At 40.7% G+C, this 13,203-nt stretch overlaps 1 protein-coding gene across 1 annotated transcript in view; it reads right to left on the bottom strand.

Moving 5' to 3' along the window:
• Positions 1 to 13,203, bottom strand: part of PLXNC1 (plexin C1) — a gene marked incomplete at its 5' end in the record, with an annotated part of 140,453 nt that overhangs the window by 105,016 nt on the left and 22,234 nt on the right. Inside the window, 2 exons of the mRNA XM_015598420.2 lie at positions 2,540 to 2,640; positions 6,051 to 6,185. Coding sequence (XP_015453906.1) covers positions 2,540 to 2,640; positions 6,051 to 6,185 — 236 coding nt within the window. The remainder of the gene's footprint in view (positions 1 to 2,539; positions 2,641 to 6,050; positions 6,186 to 13,203) is intronic.

Below are 13,203 nucleotides of genomic sequence, written 5' to 3'. Positions count from 1 at the left end.
AGCTTAGAGCTCTACTATTGTAAGTATCAATATCCACATCAATATCATTGTCCATCCTTTGCATGTAACCTTAGCTCCCAGGCCCTTCTGTCCCCTCTTGATGTATTTCCTGGCAAAGCCCTAACTGATTCTGACTAAATCTAACACTCGCCTACTCCACGACTACGCCAACAGAGGTGAACATGGCTTGCGAAAGCAAAACCGTGTTTACTGATTTCACTTCAAAAGCAAGACCACCGACTTCAAGTGGGCCCTAATGCTTCCTGGCAATCAATCTCTATTTCCCTTCTCTGTTCTCTCTCCCACTCTATTTCACATCTTCTCTCTCTTTTCTCTTCAAACCCCAAAGCTCCTTCCCCCACCTCTCCTCACTCTCACTCATCCAAAGTCACTGAAAATGATGCAAGCAATATGAAATGACGCTGCACATGCTTCCACCACCCACTTGCTCCCAGGCCCATATTCTTCAACTTCCCTCTCACGCTCCTGTCTGAGGCTGGCCTCCCCACTGGAGCACTAGGTCATATTTTCCTTCATCTGCTGAAAGACAACACTCCACAACTCTCTCTTCTCTCTCCTGCATCATCGGTTTCTCCCTCTCTACCGGAACTTTCCCAACAGCCCCGAAACACAGTGTTATTTCATGCATCTTAAAAACAACAAAACTGTAAGGACTCCACTTTCTCCTCTAGCGTCTGCTCCATTTGCCTGCTATCTTTCTCAGCAGAGTTCCTCTAAAGGGTTGTCTCTGCTCTTTTCTCTTATTTTCTCTTGCAGCTTCAGCACCACTTCCCCATCTGCCCTTGTCGCAGTCACCAATCATCACCTGCTAAGTCCAATGGATCAATTCTCTTCTTCTCTTGCCTGACCTCTCAGCATGATCTAGCACAGTGAACCGCTACCTAACCGCTCCCTCCTCCTTTCTTCCTTTGCCTTCCCTCTTCGGTTTTTTCTCTTCCCTTTCCGGTGGTTCCCTCCCTCCTTCTGTTTCCTCTTCATCTCCCTGACCCCTAAACATTGCCCTACCTTAATGTTCAGTCCTCCAACTGCTTCTCCCCTCAATCCACACTCCCTCCCTCGTCTAGTCTTATGCTTCCTTAGATTCCACTTAAACACTACTCACTCCCAAACATACCACTAGCCTGGACATCTACAATGAATTCCCCACCTGTGTCTGCCACTACTGTAGCCACTGGCGATGTATGGCTATTTAATCACCACCACTACCATTGTTACCATCACTACCACTGTCACTGAACTAACTCCTCCTTGTAGCTCTAGAAATTCAGAGAGAGAACCTACATAAATGGAATGGATCGGAAAGATTGCGGTCGAATGGTTTAGTGGGTGTGCAATGATGAAATGCTGTTCGTGATCAGTTAATTTCTTAAACTCTAGTCTTGGGAGAGCGACAAGAAGAAAATGTTCCTACCCAATTACAATTATTCATGAGAATTTTCCTGGCCCTGCTCCTTTTGTCTGCCAGTGATTCTGACGGGAACAGCCCGGTAAGGAAGCGCAGTGAAAAGCACGGGCAATTATGCATCTTGCTGCATCTCAGCTTTTGACTTCTTCCATGAACTCTTAATTAATTCCATCCCCATATTTTTAGTTTGTTTCCTGAGCCTCTTGCTTGCATTGTATTTTCCTCCTCTCCCTTCATTGTTCTTGGCTTCCTTCCCCAGAGGCTCCTAAATTCTCTTCCCAGTCCTTTTTTCTTTCCCCAAACTGCCCCATGTTCAGCCTTCAGCTTTTCTACACCTGTTCTACTCTTTCTAATCCTTTTTTTTACCTTTAAAAACTGAAAGCACCAAACTGACAGTCACTGATATGTTTTTCCCCCTGCCTGAGCTGCAGCTCAGGCTCTCTCCTCCTTGCGTCTATAGCAAGAGCCTGAGTACTGGGTTGCCATGGCAACAGTGAATCCAACCAGGCCAGTACCAGCGACGCTAGGAGCTGCCATGGCAAGGAAGCCGCTCCAAGTCGCCCCTGCGCCTAGATGGGTCCCGAGCATCATAATTCAAGACCAGGCTGGGCAGACTCTGCCCGGAGCCTAAGGTTATATATCAGACCCGCAGCTGTATGGCACATTCGAAGACATCATCATCAGTAAAAAGGCTTCCACTGAGCCAACTAATATGTGACATTATGAGGATTCATTCGAAAAATTTCAAACATCCCTATTCTTTCATCTCCCCTGAGGAACAACCTTTTGCCCCTCTCTCGAGTCTTAGAGAACTCTGTAGAAAGTAAAAGCAGATTGACAGCTCCAGTTTATCTTTCCTTTATGTCACATACCTGCCCTCCCCACCCCGAGAGTGGGTAACCCTGAGTGGTCCAAGTCAAACAATTTAGAAGCACTGACACAGCGGGGAACATCTCCGAGAATTAATGAAGACTACACAATGATGTTTTCAGTCTGTGAAGAGATCAGTTCCCCCAGGTCACTGGAATGAATCGCTGAAGTGGGGCGACAAGTGTTCTGCCACATGACACTTTTTCAAACACGTGAGTTGGTGAGGAAGAACTCAGGAGATACCTTTGTAATGAATGGCACCAACCGCAGTGAGGGTCTGCCGCTGTTAAGCACTCCGAACAGGATTTACGTTTACTGCAGTTTGCAACACGAATTCTCCTCACCTAAAAATAAAGACGACAGCAGTTCAGATGGAACTGTAAGCAACCAGAAAAACTACCACGTCTTCTCTGATGAAGGGCCATGGAGAGGCATTTATTGACTCGGACTCGGAATGTCTCCATAATGACACCGGGGGAAGGGTTTTGAGGTAGGAAGCAGTTTATCGGAATCACCTAAAGAGCATTTGAAAGTACAGATCACCAGATGCATGCCACTGACCCTCCAGCTGAGTACGTCTAGGGCGGGGCCTGGGAATCCGTGTTTTTAAGTACTCTTTCAGGCGAGTCTGATTTCTGATCTGCTAAGAATGATTTTGAAATGGACCATGGAATCAGGTTACCTGGTTTTCATACAGAGACAGTCAATGATACTTTGGAAATGAGCATCTAGAAATAGTGAAAGGCTCTGATCTGGGAGTGTGTCGGCATGTTGGAGGAAGCTGTCACTGGATGTGGGAGGAGGAGAACCCTCCCACACCCCTCTCGGAGGTAACTCCATCACCTCAGCTGCGAGGCGGGGAGGACCTGAGTGTCACACAGCACGTTTTCTGCAGGCAAAATCCCACAGCAGGTAGTAAAGAAACTTGTGGAACTCATTAAGAAAGTTGTACATGCTAGGCAATATAAGGAACTTCTTTAAGAAGGTTAGAGAAACAGAGAGTTCTAAAAGGGGTATGTGAGGAAAATGGGTTATCTTTCAATTCTAAGTTGACTTCATGAGGAATGACCAGGCCCGTTCGCTTCACAATCTGCCATGCTGCTAACAGATGGTGAGCAGACCACCACGCCGAGCCAGGATGAACCAGAATGTGGATATTGCCTTGTAGCTCACAAAAGACCTTTTTAAATTCTGAGCATTTTCATAAATGTCACATAATATCTCTAACCTTGTTTTCTCATCTGTGAAATGGTGATGGTGCTGCTGACTTCGTGGAGTTATTACAAACATTGTGTGGCACGTACTAAATGCTCAGTAAATGTTGGCTATTGCTGTGATGTGAGAAAAAGTTTCCACGGTCCAACAAACATGTCAAACCTTACACTGAAAAAGCAAAATAGATTTCCTTAGCACAAGACCTCTGAGAGCCTTTGATTATGCCAAGCATCATGATATTCCAGGAGGGGTATAGTAGGTAACATCTGCTCCTAGGACCACATTTGCTTAGAAGATTTAGTAGGATATGAATCTTTAGAATATTCTATGAGAATTACCATTCGATATACTTAAATACATAAACATATGACTACATGTAAAGGAGAAGACACAAGGACTACATTGGACCTGCTTCTCTAACTTAACGACACATCATAGTGATTACTCCACAGCAATGCGTATATCTCCATATGGTTACTTTTAATGGCCACATACTAGACCAGTCTGTGGATGTACCAGAGCATTTACTCTGGCTGTTACTCTCTGCCTAAGAGTTTAGGAAAGGACCTTCCTTAGGTTTTGCCTCTCTTGAGGTTATACTGGCTCAACCAGAGTTTTACTAATAGGATCTCTAGCAGTAACCCTAAGTGGAAAATGCGAGAATAACCAGCTCTGATGCCCATTTGACAAATCCTCTCAAGACCTCAGGCTCTGAATGACCAGAGACTCTTTACCTTTGGAAACTGAGGGCCTGTCAACTACTGGTGGCTCTCATGGTGGTTCCCATCCTACAGTCTCAGGTTCCAAGGAAGGAAGTAATGAGGATTTATGAGCTACTTGCAATGATTCGAAAAGCTGAATGGAAAAAACGAGCCCAGGTTAAGCAAGAATTCTAGTGTCTCTGCGCTGGAATTTTATCGGCTCTGTGTGGCAGGCAGCACAGTCAGTGCTCTGACTGGCCATTTTCAGATGCCCTTGATAAATAAAGTCTGAGAATGGGAATCGTTACTTAATATGTGCAGTTTGTTGAGTAGACAAAAATCTTTCAATTATGGGAAGCTTGGAGAAGAAACATAATAAAAAGTGTTTGAATGGTGATGCAAGCTGGTCAAGAAGATTCTACACGATGAAGAACTGGTGTACAAAGGTACACCAGTGGCCATTTTCAGATGCCCTTGATAAATAAAGTCTGAGAATGGGAATCGTTACTTAATATGTGCAGTTTGTTGAGTAGACAAAAATCTTTCAATTATGGGAAGCTTGGAGAAGAAACATAATAAAAAGTGTTTGAATGGTGATGCAAGCTGGTCAAGAAGATTCTACACGATGAAGAACTGGTGTACAAAGGTATATGCAATCCAGTGGCCATCTCGGCGGGGCGATTTTGGCATAAATGACTTTTCAACATGCAAAGAGCAATATGGTCTTTCAGGAGTTCCAGAACCTACAACGTGCTTGCACACCTATTCTGTGACTTGAACAGCACTTATAGATTGACGTCATTGCTATTCTCCCTAGAATGGCTGAGAGGAAAAGAATGAAAGATTGGAGGAGGCCAAGGACATCTGTTACAACCCTTATATAAGTATGTAAGTCTCGATTATCTTCTTCGGATTTTGTATATTCAAATCATCATGGGTCAAAACCACTGTGCGAGAATGACCTGCTTAGTTTTCACAGATTTGGGATTTAATCTCATTTATCATGTGCTTTAAAAGATCAAGGCATCATTTAAGTCCTAGTCCTGACAAAGGCCTAACCTCTATATATATCCCTGAGCAAGTTATTTTACCTTTCCAAGTCTTAGATTCTTCATATATAAAACAAGGGTAATTTTATATCATTAAATTATTAACATATTTCATTAACATTGTTTAATTTGTGTGTGTGTGTGTGTGTGTGACAACTCTATGCATCTCATCTAGAGAGACCATGCATAGAATAGTAACTTGTACATAGTCAGTAAGGCCTCAACAAAAATTAGTTTCCTTCTCCCTTCCCTTGGTGAAAGCATTTTATAAAAATGAAGAAAATGTAAAAAGATATCCTTTTTATTTCAGTAAGTAGAAGAAGAAAAACTAAAACGGCCAGATAAATTAAGAGAGGAAAGGCAAGTGCCATGTATTTCCTGGTTCATGAATGTGTATGAGACTGTGGCCTGATATTAACCCCAAATTCCAAAGCCGATCCCATAGGGCATATTCATAAATGCATCTAACCATTCAGTGCCCACACAATAAATGTGTAAATTCAGTTACCTCGCTGATTATGTGCCCATTTGCAAGCACACCCTCCTCTGAAAAACTTGGCATTGGAAATATAGCCAGTAATAAAATTGTCTAAATAGGTAATATTTCTTGCTTACTTACTGACAGTAAGGTTTTTAATTCCATGCCTGTGAACAACTACAGGTCTTCCTGAAGCCTGCAGCAGTGTTTAAACTTGGAAGTTCAAAGTAAAAGCTTGCCTACTAGATAATGACATCAATTAAACAATTTTTATTCATACGTCAGAAGCAATAACTAGTATTTCTACCTACCTCTTTTCCGGCTGTTAGGTAGATGTAGATATTCTTCTTAGGATGAGGAACGAGTTTATAGAAAACAGGAGTTTCTTCTTTAATTTCATAGATAACCTCTGGACAATTTGAAGTCAGATTTTCACCAAGAATAACCTATTTTTTTTCCAAAAAGAGAAATGTGATTTCTATTAAATATTTTGAATAGCAGGGTGGCAAAACCTGTAGCTTAATTCTGAAACCACAGAATTCTTATTCACTACATATATTGGCTAGGATACCATGTTTCTTAATCACTCATGTTTGTCTTCAACAAAGCTGGTAGGTAATAACAAGCACAGCGTTTCTGCTTTTGTAGGGGACAAAGTCACACACACACACATGCCACTCTTCAATGCTGGGGCAGTATCCTCGTATGTAGAAGCTCATCCACAACTCCTGACCACGCCTGCTCTGGCCTTATGAGAAGCTACAAGTGACAACTTCACTAGTACTATGCCAAGAGTAATCTTAAAACTAAAGGAAGTCAGCTCAACATATGTTTGCCAGGGTTACTCTGATTCTCCCGCATGATTCGACATAGTAATGATTTTAAAGTAACCAGGACAATTTAACTACACCAGCAATATATATTTATATATAAATCATAAACAGTGTGGCTTTGAAATTGGACTAAACTGAGTTTCCCTCATCTTCAGTTAATAAATATCTACTGAATGTCCACTATGTATCAGGCATATTCTAGATATTTGAAAAATGACAATCTAGCCCTCATAGAAATTAGACTTGCATGTGTGCACATGTGCAGGGGAATGATGGCAGACAGATAACAAAAAGTAAATTATAAAGAACATTAGAAGGTGATGTAAGTCAAAATAAAGTGGGGTAAGGAGGTACAGAATACATGTACAGAGTAGACCTCATTGAGAAGGTGACATTTATTTAGAGACTTGGAGTGGATGGCAGAGTCATTTAGATATCTGAACAAACCATGCTCTTAGAAGAGGGACCCACTAGTACAAAGGCTCTAAGATGAGAGGAAGCCAGTACAGCTTCAGCAGAGCAAACAAGGTAGAGAAGAGTGGGAGGTGAGGTAATGGGGCAAAAACCTTAGGTTCCTGTAGGCCTGTGTAAAGATTTTGCCTATTACTGTAGGTGTGAGAGAGGGAACGACTGTAGGGCTACGAGCAGAGGAGTGATATGATGAGAGGGCAGGGTTCGAAGCAAGGGTAGAAGACTCATCTGAAGACTATCGCCATAATCCTGGAGAAATATAATGGTAGCTTGGGCTCAGGTTTGCATCCTGGCTCTACCCTTTAAGTGGCTGTGCTGCTTTGAACTAGTAACTTACTTAACCTCCCTGGGCCTCAATCTACTCACCCCTAAAATGGGGCTAATAATGCCTTTCTTAAATACAGCTGTTATAAGGGTCAAATAAAAATTAAGAAAGATGCTTAGCACATAACCAATACTCAATAGATAACAATCTATAACTAGACTGAAAGCTCCTTTTGGGTTAGGACTACATCCTGATCATGTTTATACCTATCTCACTGCCAAATATAATGACATATATTTAAAGAGAAAGTGCTCAACATTTTGTCAGTTTGAACATCTCTAGATACAATATCTACATTTGTACCTCTACCACCGCGGGCAGCAGTTGGATTGGGCACATGATTTGAAAAGAAAAAATTGGCACCCGAGATTCTTTTCAGTCAACATTCATGCATCTACTGATCAATAACGTGTCTGTACCTACATATCCTGATGTCAATTATGTATTGTTATTTAATCAAAAACTCCTTGTTGATTTGGCACACGAAACATCTTCCTGCACCTGCTCCCACTCCCAGAACCTGGGCCTGAGTCTGGCTTCATCCTGCGATGGTGACTTCCTTCTACCATTGGCTCAGGGTCAAGCCCAGTGGATTCAGCGCAACTAGCTCAGGGCCCATGAACTACGCACTAAACTCAGCAGTAGCTCTGTAAAAGTCAATCTCACTACCTAAATATATTAAACATGACTTTTAAAAAAGGAATAGAACATTTAGGTCCCAAGGGATGTGGGACAGATCTCTGTCTCAAGTCATTTTAAGATGACTCTATAGCTGTACCATCCAATATGGAAGCCAGTGGCCACATATGGCTATTTGTTTTAATTGCATTAAAAATTCAGTTCCTCAGTCGCACTGGCCACATATGGCTAGTGGCTATCATACTGAGAGTACAGCTATAGGACATTTCCATCACCATGGAAAGTTTTACCGAACAACACTGGCCTACAGAAAACTGAATGCAGGGAGACATCCAGCTAGCACTGACCAAGTGTGGACTTGCCAGGTTCTTGTCTTTCCATCTTTAGTTCATATTCTTTCCTTGTGAACTCTAAGAGTTGATCTGGTTTGGAAAGTGATTGTCTAAAGAAGAAACAGGAAGCCAATTTAAAAAAATGTATAGAAATATTCTCAAGTGAGACAAGAGAAGAAAGGCTGCTGCCCAGATTTCTCTTGAGGAATTCCTCATGTCGAAAGCATCATTTGGCAGAACCTATAAAGCATTCTTACTTACAAAGCTGAACCTGAACCTAATTAAGCATGTAGTGCTAACTTCCATTTAGCATTAGAAGGGGTAGAGGAACAAGTTCAGTGACACCACAAGAAAGCAAAGTGCCAATGCCACCATGTGAGACATTCACAGGCAACAGATTTCGTTTCCTCATTCAGTAGATGGTGATAAAAAAATGACTTCCTCAAAAAGTCAACGGCAGTGCATAGGAGGGGGCCTCTCAGGATCAAGAGAAACAGAACAACCAAATGGGCTTTGAGAACCTTGTTCAGACACCACTTTGACCAAGAACAATTTAAAAAAGACATTTTTGAGCCAATCAGGAAAATTTAGTTATATGGACTCAATATTAGATAATCCTAAAGAGTTATTGATAATTTTGTTAGTTGAGATAACAGCATTATGGTTATGACTATTTAAGAAAATGATCATAGTTTTTTTAGAGATGAATAATGAAATGTGTGGGGGTAAAATGACATACTGTCTAGGATATGCTTTAAAATAAAAAAAGTAAAAACAATTTATAGTAATTACAGCATGGTAACTATAGTTAATACTATATTGTATATTTGCAAGTTGCTAAGAGAGTAAATCTTAAAAGTTCTCATCACAAGAAAAAGATGTGTAATTGTATGGTGACTGATGTGAACTAGACATTGTGGTGATCATTTCACAATATATACAAATATTGAATCATTATATTGTACATTTGAAACTAATATGTTATATGTCAATCACACCTCAATAAAAAAAATTTACCAGCCACCAGCACTCCTCATCCATGTTAAGTGAGTTAGCAACTGCATTGCAGTTGTTACTGGGGCTTATTTTATTTTATTTACTCTTAGAGCATGGCTGATGTAGACAAGTCGGGGCTAGAAAGATTTAGTTGGGGGCTACTTTGATTTACTTACTTGATACATTGAAGATGAGACACCAGTATTTTTTCTAGAACCCTGAATCATGGCAGGGAAGTCTTTTTCGCATTATATAAAATTACCAAAGTACACTATGTGCCAGAATTGATCAGTTTCCCAAACAAGCTACCTTGAGTGGCCTACACTGAAGCTTGTCCTGATAACCATAGATGCTGGGGTTCAACCGTTATGCTTCATTGATGGTGGGAGGGAGACTTCTCTGGAAGGTAACTTGGCATTATCTGTCAAATTATAATGCATGTACCTCAGCCCTGCAGCCTCTAGGATATATGTGAAATGATGTATGTTTATCACGGACATTCATTGCAGCGTAATGTGTTATACACATAAGATTGAAACAATCAAAATGTCCAACCATAGGGAACAGGTTAAGTAAACTATAGTACAAACAATGAAATACTACTTAGCCAGAAAAAGAATTAGAAAGTTCTTTTATATTTAACATGTAATATTAAATATGTATTTATTTGCATACATATATATTTTATGTACATATGCGTGTGTGTGTGTGTGTGTGTGTGTGTGTGTGTGTGTGTGTATAAAATATATTACATGCTTAATAAAAGGGGTGAAAGACTATCTCTTCCCTTTTGCTTGCAGACATACATAAAATATCTCTGGAAGGATACCCAAGAAACCAATATTATTGGTTGCCCCAGAGGTTAGAAACATGTGACTCTCCCTTTATATTCTCTTGGTTCTTTTGCATTTTGAACAATGTCAATGTATTATCTCAGAAAATAAATGCACGCAATTTAAATTTAAAAAGTGTTTGAGGAAAAGTGTGTTAAATTGTTTTTCTTTTTGCTAGATTATACAGAGAATAATCTCTAGGACTCTGAGGACAGAACCACCACCTTTCATTTTCATCACAAGGGACCCAAACATGATACACGGAGGCACTGGGGTCGCTGCTTCTGTGGTCCTCATCTCAGATGACTACAGGACAGGAGAGAGATGGTTGTTTCTCCTTCAGATTTCTATTACAATCACCTCCCACCTCACCCATCCCCATCCCCGCGGCCCAGCCAGGGGCCCCAACGGACACCTGGATCTTCCAACCACAAAATTCACATCAACATCAACACAGAGAAAAAAGCCAGCAAGACTGGAGCAAGGGAAATGTTTCTTCCTCAGGTGGGCAGCCTCAGAAAAAGAACACGATCAGTTAAGTGCTGCAGGAAGTAACAGTGAGTCACAGAAACCCAAAATGGGTTGAACTTTGCATAAGAAATCTTATCCTAATCACACACACTCCTGGGCGTGATGTGGATTTTTACTATTGCTTCCAGGATATGCCTTTAATGTAGCTCTAATCTGAAGTCAACCTGAGCCTCTGCCACGTATACGCTACACTGATGTGCCTCTTCCTCTTTCAAGTCTGAAATGTCATCGCCTCCTCTGAGGAGCTTTCCCTGGTCACCTTTCTACTGTGCCCCATCACTCCATTTTCTTCATAGCACTTATCACTATCTGAAACGACTTTATCATTGATTAATCCATTTACCTGTTTCTTTTCTTCCCACCATGAGAGCAGGAACATGTTTTGTTTACTTTTGTAACCTCAGCACCCAGAACAGTGCCTGACACATAAAAGGTGCCCAATAAATATTGATTAAATGAAAAAAATATTCTATTGGCATTCAAAATTTTATAAGGCTTTTCACATTTTTCCAGCTAAAGCCTGTGTAGTAAACAAATTTTCCCCAGGGGAGAATTTCAGTTCATGTCAAGTATTGTTTCTGTTGACATCTTCTTGAAGCCTCGTGGTAGGCTATTAACTAGCCTTGGGATTTTTGCTTCATACAAAAAAAAACAAAAAACAAAAAACCCACAAAAATCCAACAAGTGCAGTCCTGAAATGTACGACGTGTGAAACTGCCACACCATACAGTTAGCTGCATTACAAATTCGACACCATCCATGGGAAATATAGCATGGAGAGGAAAATGAGGAGGGAGAAAATTAAACAAGATTCTTTTTTTCTTTAATATTACCATGAAATAGAAAAGCCATGTGTTCAAAAAGTTCAAATATTTTATGCCAAATTTCTTATGCCTCACTTCATAGGATAAACCAGTTGAAGGGCAAACAGGCCAATCTTCTCACTTATTTTCTCACACACACACTCACACACACACGAAAGCAAAGTAATTATCCGACAGCATTTAATGTGCTTCCATAGTTAGGCGTAATAAAGATGAAATATAAAGATTAAGGCGAATTCGTCTTGTTCCCAATCTACTTATTTTATTGTGAGTAGTAAGAGAAGCATACAGCTTGAACCGTAAGTTCCAGATGTGTGGATTACAAGGGAGTAAAACTCTAAATTGGAGACTCCCTGCAAACTCACAACCTGAGATGAATGAGATAGAGGTGAACTTGAAATAGCTTTACATGAAATTCTCAACAGCCAACCGTGGATCCCATCTCTAAGTTTTGGCACTTTCTGCTTTTCCTTTTTGACCCATTCCCTCAGTCCAGCCATCCCCACCACCCTCACTTCTGGCCCCAGGCCCTGGTTTCCTCATGGTCTCCTTTTTCTTATTTGAACTTTCTGTGGAAATGTAAATACGTACAGCTTGCCTGAGATTTTATTATTTTTGTTTTCTCTTTCTTTTACTTGAAAACTAAAAACCAGAGTACAGAAAGCCTCTTCAGTTGTCACATAGTTTGTCTTCTGTTAGAATATAGGAAGAACTTTCTGGAACTGGGTTGAATTTTGCTCCATGGTTTGGATAACTGAAATCGACTAACGGAAGTAAGGTTTTGAGGGCAGCAGTGCTTTTCTGCTGGATAGGGGTAAGGGTGTGCATGCTATGACTTCCTGCACCCTAAACCCTACTTCAGTCCTAGGGATGTTGAAGAAACCCAACACTAGCCTCCTATTGCTGGAGCTGTTCTAAAAATCAACTCGAATACAGATTTCCTAGAGGAACCCGCTTTTAGGAAAAGCAAGGGCTCCCAAGGGGGTTAAGAGGCCATGAGCTACTTGCAAGCCCAAGAGGAAAGACCCTTCCTCTAATACAGAAGTCTATCCCCAAATAGGAACAAACTAAAACCACAGAAGCCATAGCTCCTTCTCACGAAATCTCAAATACTAGTGTCTTGGTACTAGCTGAGATAGTCCAACATTAGAAAGAGAATTAAAAAACAAAAACCAGTTCTACTAACTCTATCAAGCTCTACGTACTACATTTTAATTACCAGTGCAGTTTAGTTGGGTGATGGATTGCTTCAGTTCCAATCACCTTGAGGAAGTTACCTAACTTCTCTGAGCCTTAGGTTTTCTCATTTATAAAGTTGGGATGGTAATAGTATTGACTTGTGAGGATTAAATGAGTTAACCCAAGCAGACACTGGTTCTGATGCCTGGCACATAGTAAGAGCTCAGAAATATTAGCTATTATTATTCCTCACCCGCTGCCTTCTTATCTTTTATGCTTTACAAGAAAGGTTAATGGGCACGCATAAAGTTACAAATTTCAAATTTCATGCATATTCTGTTATTACTTATTTTACCTCCTGGAAAAGCTCAAAATATTCAGTTCTGCCCTTGAAATAAGGACAATTTTCTATATACGACAGTCAGCTCAAAGGAATCCAAACCACATGATAGGCTGTACCACAATCTGGAGAAGGATTCAGCATGTGTTTATAAAAATGGG

Source organism: Pteropus alecto, unplaced genomic scaffold (genome assembly GCF_000325575.1).
Source record: "Pteropus alecto unplaced genomic scaffold, ASM32557v1 scaffold76, whole genome shotgun sequence".
Classification (NCBI taxonomy): domain Eukaryota; kingdom Metazoa; phylum Chordata; class Mammalia; order Chiroptera; family Pteropodidae; genus Pteropus; species Pteropus alecto.
This window is presented reverse-complemented; position numbering and strand designations above follow the sequence as displayed.